Source organism: Castor canadensis, chromosome 13 (genome assembly GCF_047511655.1).
Source record: "Castor canadensis chromosome 13, mCasCan1.hap1v2, whole genome shotgun sequence".
NCBI lineage: Eukaryota > Metazoa > Chordata > Mammalia > Rodentia > Castoridae > Castor > Castor canadensis.
The window spans coordinates 35,323,775-35,343,446 of record NC_133398.1 but is presented as its reverse complement, the minus strand read 5'-3'; the positions used below and the strand labels follow the sequence as shown (position 1 = coordinate 35,343,446).

The window sequence follows — 19,672 nt, the reverse complement described above, 5'->3', positions numbered from 1 at the left end:
GTTAATATTAAAAGACCTTTTTGTGAGGTATGTTTTGGGCACCAGGAGGTCCCCAGCAGGACTCTTTCTTTACCTCTTTGGTATTTAAAGAATACTATGGTTCTTGAAGATGTCACCCATTTTGGCAAGTAAACATTTTGTGCACGTGTGACTTACTGTTCTATTATTCCGCCAGTGACCTCCTGCCCCCCAACTACAACAAAGACCAGCTGACTGAGTGGCGTTCTTCTCTCAACTCCCTGAACAAACAGCTCGGTGAGCCATGTCTGTGGGGTTCTCTCAGGTCTCTCCAGAATTCTGTTCAACTCATCGTTTCTCAACCTCCCAGTCATTTTTATCTGAGAGGAAATGGTTGGCACCTCCAACCATGGGAAGGAGGGAGGGGTGTGGAGGGAAGAATGAGCTCTGAGGACTCATAAGCCCCTCCTTTCCTCTCAGTGCCTCCTCTACTCACTGCCCAGTCCACAACTATGCCAACACACACTGACCCTTGACCCCAGTGGGGACAGAGATAGCTACTTTGACCACCTCTGAGAATAGCTGAGGGACCATGTTCTGAAAGCAGGATCTTGCAGTCAGAAACACATTTAACACCCAGCCCTGTTCTATCCCAAGTGTGTGACCTTGGGCAAGTCAGGGCATCTCATGACCTCAATTTCCTTCTCTGAAAAATAGGGGTGTTAAGAGGAGTCATAATGTCCCCTACCTCATGGATTGCTGTCCACTTATAGTTTAGGGCCTGACTTACAGTGAGAGCTCATAATCACAAGTAGTAACTGTTTAAAATGCTACATAACAAGGGTTGTCAGACTGCAGCCCATGGCTGGCTGGCTGGTTCATAAATACACTTTCCTGGGACTCTACCATGCATGATAAGTTTCCATACTCTGTCTGCATTTGCACTGTAGCAGAAGCAAGTGGCTATGACAGAGACCACAAGGCTTAAAACTATGTACTCCAGTGCTTTGTGGAAAGAGCTTGCCAAGCCTTATAGAAGATATATGATAACTTTCCCATCTCCTTTGAGGCTTACAGTAATTTAGTGAGGTTCTCTTTGCCTCTGAATCAGAAGCATTCGGGACAGACAGACAGGAGTTCCTCATGTGAGGCCCTTGCCTTGGGGTGCCTGGAACTGTTAGGAGGGAGATTAACAGCCCTTGACCTGAATTAGACCTCAAATGGATCTGCACCAAAACAACCCTTGCTGTGGAGGTGCTTTGCTTCCTTTTGCAAGGAGCTGCTTCCTCTTTCTAGTTTTCCTCTTTCATCCCCAAAGAGCCACTAACCTGTTTTCTCTTCTGCCCACGGAGACACCTACCACATGGACTGCATGATGAGGATTCGCTTGCTGTATGAGAAGACCTGGCAGGAGTGCCTGGCCTTTGTGCAGACTTGCAAGGTGGGCACCCCTCCCTACAGGCTTGCGAAGAGGAACTAAGGTGCCGGGACCTATTTGCTCCCTCTCTCCTGCCCTTCAGCCTTGATCCAGGCTTTTCTTCCTTCCTCCCAGGCCTCAGATGTTCACAGGCCCCTAGGCATTCTGGTTCTTTTGTCTGGCCTCTCTCAGCTGCTCCATCATCCCTCAGGGCTTAGTCCCGCATCACCTCCTCCAGGAAGACCCTGTGAGATGGAGTTGTGCATTCTCAGGCCACATCGGACTTCACCCTTGACTCTGTGTCCCATATAGCATTGGGCCTTGCAGCTTGGGGGTTACTCAGTGCCACTTTCACACATAGTACTGTTCCTGTTGTCCAGCACCACTGTCCTCTCTGCCCTGCCTGCCTCATACAGGATGAGACAGTGAGTTCACTCTCAGCCACCTCCAAGACAGGGATAGGTTTTCTGGAGTAGGAGAAATATTTTGTCAAATTGTCCCCTCCCTGCCTCCTTTTAAAAGTATCTAGGTGAAAACCTCACAACAGCCTAGTCATTTTGAAGCAGGCCTGAGTCCCAAGGGCCCCCTCTGTTGCCCCCTGGGAGCTCCGGCTGATCCTCACACCTCTGCCATCTTTGCTCTGCTACTGGCCTCAGAGAAGCAGAATCACGGGGAGCCCATGTCTAACTTGCAACCCTATGAGGGTCCTGGCAGAAGCAGTTGATATATGGGGTATACACAACCCTAATTCGGCTCAACCTTGTTTTCTCACCACCCGCACCCCACTCTACCCCTAGAAGCAGTTACTGGACTGGAAGGCCTTCACTGAGGAGGAAGCAGAGAGCTTGGTGAACCCGGCCTTCTTCCAAGGGGTGGGAGAGCTCCAGAGAAGGGTGGAGGAAGAGCTGGAGCTTCTGGATGTACGTGCATGCCTGGTGGGGAGTGTCACCCCAGGTTGCTGGGCTGTTGGGAAACTGGAGGTCTGGAGGCCTCCAGCTTGAGTGTCTGTTGTGCTCACTCTCTGGGCCTCACCAGCTCTTCTCAGAGCAGGCCCCCTGTGCTGCTCCCACAACTCCTCACAGCTGCCCACCATAGGAGCTACCCAGACTCCAGGAAAACAATCTCAGGCCATGAGTGTGCCTGAGTCCCTGCCAACTCTGGTGCTGAGGACTATGGAGGAGCAAGAAGTCCCCAGTCCCAAGTGGCTTATGATACTGAGCCAGAGCTGACACATGTTTTCTGTGAAGGGCAAGATGGTGACTGTCTCAGGCTCTGTGAGCCACAAGACACAACTTGTCAGCCATATTCCTAGGCAATGCAGAAACAAAGAGTGTGGATATGTTCCAGTAACTTTATTGAGGAACACTGGAATTCAAATCCCATAGAATTTTCATGTCATTTTCCGTCATTTCTTCTGATTTCTTTTCGGCCATTTAAAACTGGAAAATCTGTGCTTAGCTCACACATGTGGGAGGGTCAAGTTTAGCTTGCAGTTACAGTTTGCCAAACCCTTACCCAGATGAGAGCCTAAGATGTGCATGCTTTTAAAAGATGGGGTAGTGGATGAGGATTCTGATGTGCCCTGATGTTATCAGACAGGGCACTTTAAGAAGGAAAGATGTCCAAGACCAGGTAAGGATGGTGATGCTACGCCCATGGACAGCCGGGAGCCCAGGTGTGTGGCCCAGAAACTAACCCTAAGGGATGGTGTCCAGGCAGTGACTCCTGTTTGGAGACATGGGACCCTACGAATAGGACTTCCTATTCATCTGGGTCAGTTGGACCTCAAGGCCCCTTCCCTGGATTGTGTCACTGCAGAGCTCCTTCGAGGCCCTGGCCAAGCAGACAGAGTGGCAGAGCTTAAACCTATTCAGGTACTTCCAGGAGGCTGTGTGGCTGTGGGAGGCACACCAGAGCATGCTGTCGGTGCAGGAGGTGGAACTCGAGAAGAGGATGGAGGAGCACCGGCAGAGAAACAGCCTGGAGAATCAGGTGCTCTGGTCCCGGGAGAACCCCAGAAGGAATGAGGGATGGACCATACTCAGGGTGCCAGCCGCCCCAGGCCAGCTCAGTGAACTCAACCACCATTCAGATGCCAAAAACCAAAAAAACCAATCAAACAAAAACACCATAAACAAAATTTAACTCAAAACAGATCCTAGCCCCAAAAGTAAAATCTTAAGCAGTAAAGCAGATAGGGAAATTGAGGCTTGCCTTGATCATGGGACCAGATGGAACTAGTGGAAATCTTGAACTAGGTCATAGCTATGGGATTTTTTTGTTTTGTTTTGTTTTTATTTGCTTTGTTTGTTTTGTCTTTTTGAGATAGTCTCACTAAGTAGCTCAGGCTGGCCAGGAACTTGCTGTGTAGAACAGGTTGGCCTTGATTTTTTTTTTTTCTTTTTTCTTTTGGCAGCATTGGGGTTTGAACTCAGGGTTTTGCACTTGTGAGGCTGGTTGCTCTACCACTTGAGCCACACATCCAGCCCATTTGATCCTCCTGTCTCAGCTTCCCAAGACTAGGATTACAGGTGTGAAACATGGTAACTAGCCACATGGCTGTTTTGAGTCTGAAACTAAGTCTGTTCTGTAAGAGAGTGCAAAAAAAGATAGACACACTAAATGGGGGAGCATTTGGATTGTTAAAATAAGGAGGTGATCAAGGAATGATTTTATGAATGACAATTTGCTGCTATACAAAGAGAATGTTTTTGTTCATAGTGTTCAAAGAAGAGGAGAATAAAATGACAGACCTCACAGGGAATACATTTGATAGGCAAGGTACACTGACCACACAGTGAGTGAGTTCCAGAATTATTAACATTTAGATGCACAAGTAGGATGGAAGCAGGCCTCTTTGGAAAGTAAAGTCTAATTAAAGACTAAGGTGAACCTTTTTACTAGTGGTTTCCTAGGAGAAACTGGCTTGACCCCAACACAGCAGGTAAGGCTCCTTATACTAGAGGGAGGAGCTAGTGTAGGCTGGTGGCCCCGACACTCCAATGCCTATGCCAGCCTGAGCTCTCCCAGTCTAGAGAGAAACAGTTGACAGTGATACCTGCTACACTCTGAACTCGCAAACTCTTGAGTTTATCTGTCTTTTGAAGTATAGTAGTTGGGATCAGTAACTTACATATGGGGACTGCTAAAGTGTGAGGGGAATGATGTGTACATCTTTAGTCCCCTGCCCCCACAGATTAGCTGGGCCCCACCTTACCAGCCCTCACAGGATGGGTGGTGGTGGTGTAGAAACTCAGCATGTGATATCAAGTATGGTCGGAGAGCGAGGAGCAGGTGCCTCAGGAATATGTAGCACGGGCCTGAGCAGGTTTGGGTGGGTGTGAGGGACTTGGCCCTGAGAATCCCATCTGAGCTGGGGAAGTAAAATGGGCAGGAAAAAATATTCCAGGAACAGAGAAGAACCCAGAAGCCTGTACTGGAAAGAGTGGGAGCAGTTGCAGATTGTGGTGTCCTTTTTGTAGAAAAGGAAGTCACAGGTATGCCCCAGATGTGGAGACCTTGGTTTCAGCATCAAGGGCTGTGCACGTCATTTATAATCTGCAAGCTCCAAGAGATCATGTCTGCTTCCTTTTGTTTTGGGGTGGCTGCCAAGGCCCAGGAGGCCCAATTTGATAGACTCTTGGACCAATTGAGGCAACAAAGCCATGAGGAAGCACTGAGAACACACCTGGACAAGGCCAAAAATTTTCTGAAGAACATGAAATCCAGGTAGGCTGATCAGACCCCCAAAAAAGACAGGAAGGGAGGACCTGACTCATATTTAAGGTCACAGGCAGCCTGCACAGAAGCCTGGGGTTGTGCTCCTATAAAAGAAAGCTTAAGATAAAAACTCTGCCGCCAGCACTGGAGAACACTGTGGTCCTTTGCAATTCTTCTTGGGCTGACACAGAATCTTCCAGGGAGAATTTTGAAATTAGACGCTTCAAGGCAATGTAGTTTTAAAGATCAAGAACTTGGGCCTCCCTTGAAAAAATTTAAACATGTATGCTCTTTGTTAAGGGAGAAAAAAGGTCAACCACTACAAACACATAGATTTCCCCCCTCATTTCTACCCAACTATTCCTTTTTTATGGACACATACATTTAATACATATATACATATACATATGTGGTTTTAAAACGGGGTAGATTATACTATGAAATTTGTTCTATAACTGTGAATTTGTTTCAATTTTAACTGACTATATGTAATTTATTAATATAGATTTTATAATGATTTAGCCATCTCTCAATTAATTAGCTTTTTTGATTGGTTCTAACTTCTCTTTACAATACTGCAAATAGTTCTCTATAAACTTCCTGTATCTTTGTGCCTTTGTGCAACTAATTCTGTAAGGACCAGTCACAGAAATGGAATTGTACTCTAACTGATTGCAGTACTTAGATCCAGAAGTATAATTTTGGGCAAGTGTAACACCCTGAGTCTTGGTCTCCTTGTCTGAGAAACAGATAAAATTTCTCCTTCTTGGGATGTTTCAGGGTTTGATGGGGTAATGGTAAGTCTTTACCTACCTTGAACTTTTTCAAGGACAGGGTTAGCACAGTAGACAAGAAAAAGGACTTCACATTACAATCATGTATTTCTTGTATAATCAGAAAAATAGTAAAACAAACCAAGAACTGATTTTGTGAAAGGAACATCCACATAGCAATTGCCAGACCACAGACCACCACCTCCTTGGGATCAAGGGTGTGGCTCCTAGCTCAGGGATCCCACACCCAGTCAAGCCCCACTTAGATAGTGGTGTGACCTCCCTTTCTCCCAGGTATGAGAGTTTTCACCACCTCATGACCAAGGAAGTGATGGAGTACCCAGTGATCTTACTGGAAGAACTCAACTCCTACAGCTGCACCCTCAGCCAACATTTCTTTGTTCGTGAAATCTTTGAGCAGGTATGGAGAGGCACAGGATACCCCAACCATACATGAAGTAGCAAACGGGAGAGGATAACTTCCTGTCTGGTCTGCCTAGACTTTTGGGAGTCATCCCTAACACTGCAGGGTACAAATCCTGTCAGGACATCAAGGAGAAAACCTGAAAAAGACCATCTTTTTCAGTTTAAAAGGGGCTGACAGGCTCTGTGTTTGAATGGACTTATAATGAAAGACTAATTTCTATGATACTTTGAGTTCTATTTATCATACCTACGACTGCCGCATAACTCTCCTAAAATTGAACTCTGCTTACTCTCCACTCAGAAGCCCCTCCTCACCAACTCTGCCACCCCCACCAAGTCTAACTCACCTTCATCCCTAAGTGACCAGAGAGGCCCCACCAGAGGTTGGGGTGCTCCCCACCTTGACTTTCCCTGGCTCAGCAAAGTCATGACCCTTCCTGCATGTACCTCCAACTTTCAGTCCTTCCTCAGCCTACTCCCTGTGCTGGGATCTTCTGTCTCCACACATCCTAAAGTCACTCATACTCCCAGTCTATTACCAGAAGCAAGGATCCCATCGTGCAGCCTAAGACCTCATCTCACCTTCCTCATTCCTGCCACCTCTCTGGTCTCTGAACATGCTTGTTCTTGGTTGCCATCAAACACTGGAGCTCAGAACACCCAACTAGAACATGTTTCTTGAAGAGCAAATATGCCTTACTAATTTTTATGCAACTTTGATTGCTCTTAGAATAGGGCCTCATGCATTATTCAGACACAATACATGCTCTTTTGGTTAAACATGAATCCCTGGAATGTGCTGGTTTGAATATCCCCAGAGTTTTTGCCCTTTTCCCACAAGCCCAGCCATACTCCTTCCTGGCCAGAGTGAAAATACTTGTGGTTGACACTGAACTTGGCCAAGTGTTTCCCACAGATATGGAATACCCATATCTGTGAGATTCTCCATCCTTGAAAATCTCTCCCCTTAGAGGGGATCCTAGTTCAGATCGCTAATAAATGGTCTCCAGCATACTTGGGTTGAAGTGGAGGCTCAGTCTATATGAAGGCAAGCTCATTGTTTGCCTTTGAAGTCATTCTGCTTGGTTGGATAAAAGGTGTGAACACTGTTAACAATTCCCCATTTCTCACAGGGGAAGATACTGAAGTCCATTGGGTTAAACGGATCTGTCCAAGGTCCTTCAACTTACATTTCTCTTCACTTTTCTCCAGCTCACTACCAAAAAAGTGTCCCAATGAGTTTTTATTCCATTGCTGTCCAGGATTTACTAGCCTGCTTCGAATTAAGAAAACCTGGTTCCTTGAATTGGAAATACCCTGATTGCCCCCCAATAAATGAAACTGGTCATGACCTACATTAGATTTTGGAGGGGAGGATCTTTTTACTTAAGAGAGGCAATACTTTTAGAAGTGGCACTCTGAAGAGAGGCAGTGTAGCTCCTTCAGTGACCCATGTTTTTTCCTTGTAGAACTTGGCCGGGGACATCATTTTCAAACTCAGGCAACCAGGTAACACTTTTACAATTCAAATGTGAGCCTTCCTGACTTTGCCCTTATACATCTGTGGAGTACGGACCCAATCCAGGTAACACTGGTCATTGTCTCCTTACACTTTGATGTTGGTCCCAACAGAAGCACATGAACAGCCCTTCCTGCGGAAAACAAGGAGACTGAAGAAAAAAGGAAGGACTAAAGTGGAAATAAGCAGAGCTGAGGAAAGTATAGGTAGAGAGACAGGTTCTGAAAGGTCAGAGGAGATAGAAGAAGAACAAGATCAAGAAATACAGTCCTGGGTAACTGATGAGGTGCTGAGCCAGCAGGAAAAGTCTGCTCAGAGTGACCTTATAGATGAGCCCAGAGAGGGCTCTACACAAAGACCAGAAGAAATGCAGGGTAAAGAAAAGGACTCCACAAAACTGATCCTAACCCAGGAAGATGTGAGGATTGAAGAAGAAAAGGAAGAGGAGACAGAGGAGGAAGAGGAATTTGAGAAGGAGGAGGAGGAGAATGAGGAGGAGAAGAAAGAAGAGGAGGAGGAGGAGAAGGAAGAGGAAGAGGAGGAGGCAAAAGAGGAGGAGGCCAAGGAGGAGGAGGTGAAAGGGGAGGAAGCAAATGAGGAGGAAGTGAATGAGGAGGAGGCAAAGACAGAGAAAGAGAGTTTATCTGTGGGTGAGGTAAGTCATCAACTGGTTCATTCTTGGATATGGAGAACATTTGCTATTTCATTCTGTGTGTATTCCTCATTTAAGCTGGGGTCCCCAGTGGCCCAGTCTTCATAGAGGTACATATAACAAAAACATTTATTCCTTTTGACGTTTGTCAACACATATCCAATTTTTCCTTCACAGCAGTGATTTTTTAAATTCATCTTTCTCTCCTCATGTCCACGTAGGCTACTCTGGAGTCCCTCCTCAACTACATGACTTTCCTCATCCCTCCCTTGGGCCTCTCTTTCTCAGCTGCTCTATATTACAGATTAACTCAGCCTCTCCTGCTTTACCCCAGCGTGTTTACTCTTTCTTCGTATTCACTCTCTGTGTAATACAAAAAATGCGACAAAAATCTTTGAGTGCTGGGCAATGACTCATATTAATAGACTTTGTTCTCAAAACACATTCAAACTCCCAACACCATAGCTTAAACTTCATGATGACATTATGACAAAAGATTCATTTCCCATATTGTTGTGGAAGAGTTGGTATATGAGACTTCTTTTTGTGCAAAGATCCCTAACTCAAATGCCCACAGGTGTGTTAGAGAAAAGGGATGGAGGCTAAATGAAAAATAATGACTAGTAGGGAGGACAGTGGTTATTGTCCATAATGTCAGGGCATGAAGCCCTGAGTTCAAACCCCAGTATCAGCCCCAGCCAAAGATGCTGTGTGGGAATGCAGGCTCTGAATTGACATGTATTCTAATGTTTTAAGAGAAATCAGGAACTCGGATCTTCATGTGGCACTTCTCAATTTTAAAAGCACTATGGAGCAGGATATATAGCTCAATAGTAGAGTGCTTGCCTAGCTTGCAAAAGGCCCTTGGTTCAATCCCCATGCCACAGACAAACAAACAAAAATAAATAAAAACACAGTGTGTGTGTGTGTGTGTGTGTGTGTGTGTGTGTTGGGGGAACAATTTTTTTTTCTTTTTCCCCCTTCATTTTTTATTAGTGTATGTATCATACAGTTTCAATTTTACCCTAGAAACCCCCTACCCTGTGCACTTTTTTTTCCTTTTTCTTTTATTATTCATATGTGCATACAAGGCTTGGTTCATTTCTCCCCCCTGCCCCCACCCCCTCCCTTACCACCCACTCCACCCCCTCCCTCTCCCCTCCCAATACCCAGCAGAAACTATTTTGCCCTTATTTCTAATTTTGTTGTAGAGAGAGTATAAGCAATAATAGGAAGGAACAAGGGTTTTTGCTGGTTGAGATAAGGATAGCTATACAGGGAGTTGACTCACATTGATTTCCTGTGCATGGGTGTTATCTTCTAGGTTAATACTTTTTGATCTAACCTTTTCTCTAGTACCTGTTCCCCTTTTCCTATTGGCCTCAGTTGCTTTTAAGGTATCTGCTTTAGTTTCTCTCTGTTAAGGGCAACAAATGCTAGCTAGTTTTTTAGGTGTCTTACCTATCCTCACCCCTTCCTCTTGTGCTCTCGCTTTTATCATGTGCTCCTAGTCCAATCCCCTTGTTGTGTTTGCCCTTGAACTAATGTCCACATATGAGGGAGAACATACGACTTTTGGTCTTTTGGGCCAGGCTAACCTCACTCAGAATGATGTTCTCCAATTCCATCCATTTACCAGCGAATGATAACATTTTGTTCTTCTTCATGGCTGCATAAAATTCCACTGTGTATAGATACCACATTTTCTTAATCCATTCGTCGGTGGTGGGGCATCTTGGCTGTTTCCATAACTTGGTTATTGTGAATAGTGCCGCAATAAACATGGGTGTGCAGGTGCCTCTGGAGTAACCTGTGTCACAGTCTTTTGGGTATATCCCCAAGAGTGGTATTGCTGGATCAAATGGTAGATCGATGTCTAGCTTTTTAAGTAGCCTCCAAATTTTTTTCCAGAGTGGTTGTACTAGTCTACATTCCCACCAACAGTGTAAGAGGGTTCCTTTTTCCCCGCATCCTCGCCAACACCTGTTGTTGGTGGTGTTGCTGATGATGGCTATTCTAACAGGGGTGAGGTGGAATCTTAGCATGGTTTTAATTTGCATTTCCTTTCTTGCTAGAGATGGTGAGCATTTTTTCATGTGTTTTCTGGCCATTTGAATTTCTTCTTTTGAGAAAGTTCTGTTTAGTTCACTTGCCCATTTCTTTATTGGTTCATTAGTTTTGAGAGAATTTAGTTTTTTAAGTTCCCTATATATTCTGGTTATCAGTCCTTTGTCTGATGTATAGTTGGCAAATATTTTCTCCCACTCTGTGGGTGTTCTCTTTAGTTTAGAGACCATTTCTTTTGATGAACAGAAGCTTTTTAGCTTTATGAGGTCCCATTTATCTATGCTATCTCTTAGTTGCTGTGCTGCTGGAGTTTCGTTGAGAAAGTTCTTACCTATGCCTACTAATTCCAGAGTATTTCCTACCCTTTCCTGTATCAACTTTAGAGTTTGGGGTCTGATATTAAGATCCTTGATCCATTTTGAGTTAATCTTGGTATAGGGTGATATACATGGATCTAGTTTCAGTTTTTTGCAGACTGCTAACCAGTTTTCCCAGCAGTTTTTGTTGAAGAGGCTGCTATTTCTCCATCGTATATTTTTAGCTCCTTTGTCAAAGATAAGTTGGTTATAGTTGTGTGGCTTCATATCTGGGTCCTCTATTCTGTTCCATTGGTCTTCATGTCTGTTTTTGTGCCAGTACCATGCTGTTTTTATTGTTATTGCTTTGTAATATAGTTTGAAGTCAGGTATTGTGATACCTCCTGCATTGTTCTTTTGACTGAGTATTGCCTTGGCTATTCGTGGCCTCTTGTGTTTCCATATAAATTTAACAGTAGGTTTTTCAATCTCTTTAGTGAATGTCATTGGAATTTTGATGGGAATTGCATTAAACATGTAGATTACTTTTGGGAGTATCAACATTTTTACTATGCTGATTCTACCAATCCATGAGCATGGGCGATCTCTCCACTTTCTATAGTCTTCCTCAATCTCTTTCTTCAGAAGTGTATAGTTTTCCTTGTAGAGGTCTTTCACATCTTTTGTTAGGTTTACACCTAGGTATTTGATTTTTTTTTTGAGGCTATTGTAAATGGAATTGTTTTCATACATTCTTTTTCCATTTGCTCATTTTTAGTGTATAGAAATGCTAATGATTTTTCTATGTTGATTTTGTATCCTGCTACCTTGCTATAGCTATTGATGATGTCTAGAAGCTTCTGAGTAGAGTTTTTTGGGTCTTTAAGGTATAGGATCATGTCGTCTGCAAATAGGGATATTTTGACAGTTTCTTTACCTGTTTGTAGTCCTTTTCTTCCTTCTTCTTGCCTAATTGCTCTGGCTAGGAATTCCAGTACTATGTTGAATAGGAGTGGAGATAGTGGGCATCCTTGTCTGGTTCCTGATTTTAGAGGGAATGCTTTCAGTTTTTCTCCGTTAAGTATAATGCTGGCTGTAGGTTTGTCATATATAGCTTTTATAATGTTGAGGAACTTTCCTTCTATTCCTAGTTTTCTTAGAGCTTTTATCATGAAATGATGTTGGATCTTATCAAAGGCTTTTTCTGCATCTGTTGAGATGATCAAGTGGTTTTTGTCTTTGCTTCTGTTAATGTGGTTTATTACGTTTATTGATTTTCGTATGTTGAACCACCCCTGCATCCCTGGAATGGAGCCTACTTGGTCGTGGTGAATAATCTATTTGATATGTTGTTGAATTCGGTTTGCCATTATTTTGTTGAGGATTTTTGCGTCAATGTTCATTAAGGAGATTGGCCTATAGTTCTCCTTTTTGGAGGTGTCTTTGCCTGGTTTTGGGATAAGTGTAATACTGGCTTCATAAAATGTGTTTGGCAGTTTTCCTTCCCTTTCTATTTCATGGAACAGTTTAAGGAGGGTTGGTATCAGTTCTTCTTTAAAGGTCTGGTAGAATTCAGCAGAGAATCCATCAGGTCCTGGACTTTTCTTTTTGGGGAGACTCTTGATTGCTGCTTCAATTTCATTTTGTGTTATAGGTCTATTCAGGTGATTAATTTCCTCTTGGTTCAGTTTTGGATGATCATATGTATCTAGAAATCTGTCCATTTCTTTTAGATTTTCAAATTTATTTGAATATAGGTTCTCAAAGTAGTCTCTGATGATTTCCTGAACTTCCATGGTGTTTGTTGTTATCTCCCCTTTTGCATTTCTAATTCTACTAATTTGGGTTTTTTCTCTCCTCATTTTAGTCAGGTTTGCCAGGGGTCTATCGATCTTGTTTATTTTTTCAAAGAACCAACTTTTTGTTTCATTAATTCTTTGTATGGTTTTTTTGGTTTCTATTTCATTGATTTCAGCTCTTATTTTTATTATTTCTCTCCTTCTATTTGTTTTGGGATTTGCTTGTTCTTGTTTTTCTAGGAGTTTGAGATGTATCATTAAGTCATTGATTTGGGATCTTTCAGTCTTTTTAATATATGCACTCATGGCTATAAACTTTCCTCTCAAGACTGCCTTAGCTGTGTCCCATAGGTTCTGGTAGGTTGTGTTTTCATTTTCATTGACTTCCAGGAACTTTTTAATTTCCTCTTTTATTTCATCGATGATCCATTCTTCATTAAGTAATGAGTTATTTAGTTTCCAGCTGTTTGCATGTTTTTTGTCTTTACTTTTGTTGTTGAGTTCTACTTTTACTGCATTGTGATCAGATAGTGTGATCGGTATAATTTCTATTTTCTTATATTTGCTGAGGCTTGCTTTGTGCCCTAGGAAATGATCTATTTTGGAGAAGGTTCCATGGGCTGCTGAGAAGAATGTATATTGTGTAGAAGTTGGATGAAATGTTTTGTAGACATCTACTAGGTCCATTTGATCTATTGCATATTTTAGATTTTGGATTTCTTTATTGATTTTTTTGTTTGGATGACCTATCTATTGATGATAATGGGGTGTTAAAGTCTCCCACAACCACTGTGTTGGCGTTTATATATGCTTTTAGGTCTTTCAGAGTATGTTTGATGAAACTGGGTGCGTTGACATTGGGTGCATATAGGTTGATAATTGTTATTTCCTTTTGGTCTATTTCCCCTTTTATTAGTATGGAATGTCCTTCTTTATCTCATTTGATCAATGTAGGTTTGAAGTCTACTTTGTCAGAGATAAGTATTGCTACTCCTGCCTGTTTTCGGGGGCCATTGGCTTGGTAAATCTTCTTCCAGCCTTTCATCCTAAGCATATGCTTATTTCTGTCGGTGAGATGAGTCTCCTGTAAGCAACAAATTGTTGGATCTTCTTTTTTAATCTATTTTGTCAAACGGTGTCTTTTGATGGGTGAATTAAGTCCATTAACATTAAGCGTTAGTACTGATAGGTATGTGGTGATTCCTGCCATTTAGTTGTCTTAGTTGTTTGAAGGTTTGATTATGTGTACCTAACTTGATATTACTCTCTACTGTCTTGCTTTTTCTTTTCCTGTGGTTTGGTGCTGCCTGCCTTTTCATGGTTAAGTTGGGTGTCACTTTCTGTGTGCAGAATCCCTTGCAGAATCTTTTGTAATGGTGGCTTTGTGGTCACATATTGTTTTAGTTTCTGCTTATCATGGAAGACTTTTATTGCTCCATCTATTTTGAATGATAGCTTTGCTGGGTAGAGTATCCTGGGGTTGAAGTTATTTTCATTCAGTGCCCGGAAGATCTCACCCCATGCTCTTCTTGCTTTTAATGTTTCTGTTGAGAAGTCTGCTGTGATTTTGATGGGTTTACCTTTGTATGTTACTTGTTTTTTCTCTCTTACAGCCTTCAATATTCTTTCCTTAGTTTCTGAACTTGTTGTTTTAATGATGATATGTCGTGGAGTAGTTCTATTTTGATCTGGTCTGTTTGGTGTCCTGGAGGCCTCTTGCATCTGTATGGGAATATCTTTCTCTAGATTTGGGAAATTTTCCGTTATTATTTTGTTGAATAGATTACGCATTCCCTTCGCTTGTACCTCTTCTCCTTCTTCGATGCCCATGATTCTCAAGTTTGGTCTTTTGATGGAGTCAGTGAGTTCTTGCATTTTCTTTTCACAGGTCTTGAGTTGTTTAACTAATAGTTCTTTGGTTTTTCCTTTAATTACCATTTCATCTTCAAGTTCTGAGATTCTGTCTTCTGTTTGTTCTATTCTGCTGGATTGGCCTTCCGTTTTGTTTTGCAGTTCTGTTTCGTTCTTTTTTCTGTGATTTTCCATATCCTGGCAGTTTTCCTCTTTAATGTTGTCTATTTTTGTCCTGAGTTCATTTATCCATTTATTCATTGTGTTCTCTCTTTCACTTTGGTGTTTATACAGTGCTTCTATGGTTTCCTTTATTTCTTCTTTTGCTTTTTCAAATTCTCTATTTTTGTTGTCTTGGAATTTCTTGAGTGTCTCCTGTACATTTTGGTTGACCCTACCCAGTATCATCTCTATAAAATTCTCATTGAGACTTGTAGTATGTCTTCTTTTAAATTATTCTTGTGGGCTTCATTGGGTCCTTTGGCATAGTTTATCTTCATTTTGTTGGAGTCTGGATCTGAGTTTCTGTTCTCTTCATTCCCCTCTGGTTCCTGTACTAATTTTTTGCTGTAGGGAAACTGGTTTCCCTGTTTTTTCTGTCTTCCCGTCATTGTCTTTGGTGTTGTTACTGTCCCTGTACTGTGTGCAATTAAGTATTTTCTAGCTTGTAATAATAACAATGGTAATATTTAGAATGGAAGGGTGAGCTGAGATGGAAAGCAAGAAGTTAAAGAAAAGGGGAAAACAAATATACAGACAAGAGGGAGAAGCAGAACAAGGTATCAGACTAGAAAGTTTCAAAGGTATAAACAGGGAGTGTTAGTGTACTAATCAACAGTAAGCTGAACAGACATTAGAGAGACAGAGAGAGGATTGAAAATCTAAGATAAAAAAAATAAAAACTAAGTAAATGAAAGAAATATCTATTTATAAAAATGAATTAAAATAAAATGGAAAATAGAAAATTAAAAAAAAAAACTTCCAAGTTTATATGCAATGCAGTTTCAGTCTTAATAATTTGGGTATCCATCTCAATCTCCAGTCCTGGAGTTGGTGCCTCAGATGTTGTTCTGTAATTGTCTCATCAAAGGGGATGCATAAAGTAGAACAAAACTACACACTCACACACACACACACACACACATACACACACAAAAACCCCACCAAGTGTCCCCAGTTCAAATGCAATACAGTTTCAGTAAGTTTTTTGGCTTGCAGGTGTAATTCGGTTGTTCTCTCATCAAAGGTAGGGAGAAAAAGAAAAAAAAAGAGTCTGGAGGCAGTTCTGAGAGTGGTATCTGCAACTGTGGCTTGCCTGCCTGCTGCTCTCAGCCTGTAGCTGGCGGCGTTATTTATGCAGATCTCTGGGGTGAACTTAGCACTCACCTGGTCCCACAGGCTTTGTTTGCTCAGAGTTCTCCTGTGCGGGAGCCTCTGCTACAGGCTTTCCATTGGGGGAACAATTATAGGAAATTTGACCCACAGGCTTACAATCTGTGATGTCAAGTGATTGGCATCCCCAAGTCTATTGAATGATGTTGTTTCTCAACCTGTACAGGCTGAAGCCAAGGAAGAGAGTCTGGAGGAGGTATACTATGAGGACATGGAGTCCTTCACAACCTCCAGTGGAAACACTTATTTTGTCTTCCTATCTCTGGAAGAAGAAGAAAAGAGTCTCAGGAGACCCCATTCCAGCCTCTTGGCAACTCTCAACAATACTTCCACCTCCAGGTTCATAGAAAAAGTGATAGTTCCAACCAGACTTATTTTAAAAATTAAGAAACGGTAAGTAGAAAACCCTTGTATCTCATTCTCTTGCTCTGAGTCTAATTCACAAGGTGATAGCTAGAAAGATTAAAAATGTAGGTAACTGAGGGAGGGGAGGGATGAAAACACAATAAAAGATAACAAATATCCAAGAATTACTTGCAGACACAGATATCCTCAGTGAGAGAGACCCCCTGCATCCCAGGATGCTCTGTGGGCCTGGACTTAGTACACAGAAACAGTTTTCCCTACCACATACTCCTGGATTCTAATTCCTAGTTCATCTGTGGTTTTAGGGTTTTTTTCCCTCATTAAAACATTCTATATATAGAAACCATAGGTGTGAGGGGCGGAGACAGCTCAAATGGTAGAGCTCCTGCCTAGCAAGCATGAAGCCCTGAGTTCAAACTCCAGTATCGGGGCTGGAGGCATGGCTCAAGAGGTAGAGTGCCTGCCTAGCAAGCTCAAGGTCCTGAGTTCAAACCCCAGCACCATAAAAAAAAAACAAACAACCCAGTATCACCCCCACCAAAAGGCCATAGGTATGAATATATCATGTATAGTATTTTGCACTGATTATTTGACACATTCATTGCAGAAAATAGAAAAAGAACAATGAAGAATAAAATATGGCCTGTAATGTTTTTTGTTTTAAGATAAGGTCTCACTATATACCCCAGGCTGACCTGCAACTCACAGTGCATTCCAGGTTTGTGTAGAACTCCGAGTCCTCCTGCCTTAGCCCCCAAAGTATTAGGATTGCAGATGTAGGCCAGCACACCTGGCCTGACCCATAATTTCAGCAGAGAATTTACCCCTCCTAACTCCCAAGTTTCTGTGCTTTTGTGTTAGGGTTTGGACCAAACATGCAAATTTGCATTTGACTTTTGGGTGGCCCTTCCATTGCCCACCTGCCTTATGATGATGACTAATCAGCTAGTTGTCATCAGGCTAGTCTACATTAGCGTGAGGCCAGAGACAGGGAGCAGAAGGGGTAACATCAGCCTCTGGGCTCTTTCTCCTGTACTTCAGAATTTTCTCACTTCTGAAAAGTCTCTTGACTCAAATGTCATCTTCTCCTTCCTCCACCACATGCCATCACCTTTTATATCCATAACCAACAGGACAAAGACCAGTAAGGGGTCACAAAAAGAGCCACTACTTATGGAGCGTAAGTAATTCTCTCACTGTGAACTAACTCCATTTTACAGATGAAGAAACTGAAGGTCTTGGAGTTAGTCACTTAGCCAAGATCTTCAAGAAAGAAAGCAGTTAGATCCAAGACATGAATCTAGACCATATAATTCCAGAATGTGGCACCAACCACTGTGCAATCTGGCCTGTTACAAACCAGAAAAAAGTTTGTATCAAACTGAATTTGCCTATTGAAGGCAAAGGATAACATACATACTAAAAGTATAGGAGTCGTAAGTACATAGTTTTCAAATATCCCCAAGGAAGATCCTCTGTACCCAGAACCCACAAGAAATAGAACCATTCCAACCCTCCAGGAACTCACTCATCCAGGTACCTATCCACCTACCCAGTAGTTACAGCCATTGGAATGTACCCATCGTCAGTCACTGTCCTCTCTTCCAAGGGTAAATATTCTAACCCTCAAGTTTTTTGGTTGGTTTTGAACTTTGTTTAAATGAAATCATTTAGAACTCACTCCTTTATGTTGGACCTTTCATTATGTTTGCAAGATGCATACAAATTCTTGAATATGGATAGAGTTCATTTTTTGTTTCTGTATGGTATCCCACAAAAGCATATAATCTATTTTATTTATCCATTCCGTTGATGCACATTTGGGTCTTTTCCAGTTTGAGGGTGTATCAACATGCTTCTCTGAATGCTCTTATACAAGTCTTTTGGAGAGCATATACACGCATTTCTGTTACACATGTAACTAAGGGTAGAATTGTTGAGTCGTAAAGTATGTGCATGTCCGTCTTAAGATAAAGCAAAAAGCTATTACCAAAGGCTCATCAAAAGCAGCTTTAGTTTTAACATTTTTACAGTTTACAAGAGTGTAAAAACTTCCAGTTGCTCCATATACTCAACAACAGGTGTTATTGTCAGAGATTTTTATTTCAGCCATTCTGGTGTAATTGTAATAGTGTCTCATTGTGGGTTTAATTTGCATTTTCCTGGTGAGTAATGATGCTTGTTCCTTTTCATACACTTGTTGGTCATTTGGGAGGGGTGTGTGTGTGTGTGTGTGTGTGTGTGTGTGTGTGTGTGTATTTGTGTGTACGATGCCTACTTTTGTCAATTTTTTCCTGGTGATTTATCTGTCTGAGCCCTAGGTCAGAGGCTACTATTGTTAGTCCTCAGTGGGATTACAATATGTCAGGCCATTCACCTCAATACACCCAATGAAATAGACAAGTAGTGGCTGGGTATGGCGGATCATGCCTGTAATCCCAGCTGCTCAGGAGCTGGAGACTGGGAAGATTGTGGTTCGAGGCCAACCTAGACAAAAAGTTAATGAGACCCCCCCATATCAACCAATAAAGTTGGACATGGTGGCATCCCAGCTACTGTGTCATCCCAGCTACTGTGCAGGCGTAAGTAGGTGGGTCATGGTCCAGACCAGCCCAGACAAAAAACATGAGAGTCTATTTGACAAATAACTAAAGCAAAGAGGCTTTGGGGCATGACTTAAGCAGTAGAGTGCCTGCCTAGCAAGTGCAAAACCCTGAGTTCAAACCCCAGTACTACAAAAAAATATAGATACAGACATAGTGATAGAGATAGAGGTATATAGATATAGATGTAGACTAGTGGTAAAGGTCAGAGAAGAAGACTTATTAAAGCACTACACACACAGGAAGGAGAAGAATAAGCAGTACCCCATCTTTGGGACACTAACAGGAGTTTTAGGATAAATGGAGGAAGGATTGGGGCAAGGGGTAAAAGGTATGCATAATTAAGCAGTCCTAGTCAAAGGTGTGGTCTAATTGATCATTATCTCAGGATTGGTCAGGTAGGACCTTGTCATGATAAGAAAGTCATTGGTGCCTGGAAAGGGGTAGATTCAACTCTTGTTATAAGGTATTTATCCATGAGTCCTTTTGTTCCTGGAATCCAAGGTGACTGCAGGAGAGAATGGCTCAGAGCAAAGGAGACAGATACAAAATGAGGTGGAGTATTTGCAGGCCCAAGTAAAGAGTCAGTGCTTCTAAGTACCTGTCATAATCCCCCTCTCCCTCTTATTTGAACATTTCTGTCTTGAGGGAAGTAGGGTGTTAACCAATCTGGCTTTGTAGATTTCCTGACTGGGTAATAAACTAGGACATGAGAGCAGTACGACTCATAATGGCTGGAGCATATAAGTGAAAAGAACTAGTTGTTTAAGCCTAGGAGCAGAAGCACCATCAGAAAGCAGAATATGGGAGGGAGCCAAAGTCAGAGGATGTCC

At 42.3% G+C, this 19,672-nt stretch overlaps 1 protein-coding gene and 1 long non-coding RNA gene across 4 annotated transcripts in view; one reads left to right on the top strand and one right to left on the bottom strand.

Annotated features, from left to right (window-relative positions):
* Positions 1–19,672, bottom strand: part of LOC141415401 (uncharacterized) — a 142,825-nt gene that overhangs the window by 71,560 nt on the left and 51,593 nt on the right. The gene's annotated exons all lie outside the window — the stretch shown is intronic.
* LOC109682572 (stimulated by retinoic acid gene 6 protein-like) overlaps positions 1–19,672 on the top strand; it is a 108,546-nt gene that overhangs the window by 63,389 nt on the left and 25,485 nt on the right. Inside the window, exons 27-35 of the mRNA XM_074051406.1 lie at positions 176–255; positions 1,311–1,399; positions 2,173–2,295; positions 3,194–3,367; positions 4,989–5,104; positions 6,163–6,289; positions 7,764–7,803; positions 7,927–8,468; positions 16,037–16,263. Of these exons, the coding sequence (XP_073907507.1) occupies positions 176–255; positions 1,311–1,399; positions 2,173–2,295; positions 3,194–3,367; positions 4,989–5,104; positions 6,163–6,289; positions 7,764–7,803; positions 7,927–8,468; positions 16,037–16,263 (1,518 nt within the window). The remainder of the gene's footprint in view (positions 1–175; positions 256–1,310; positions 1,400–2,172; positions 2,296–3,193; positions 3,368–4,988; positions 5,105–6,162; positions 6,290–7,763; positions 7,804–7,926; positions 8,469–16,036; positions 16,264–19,672) is intronic.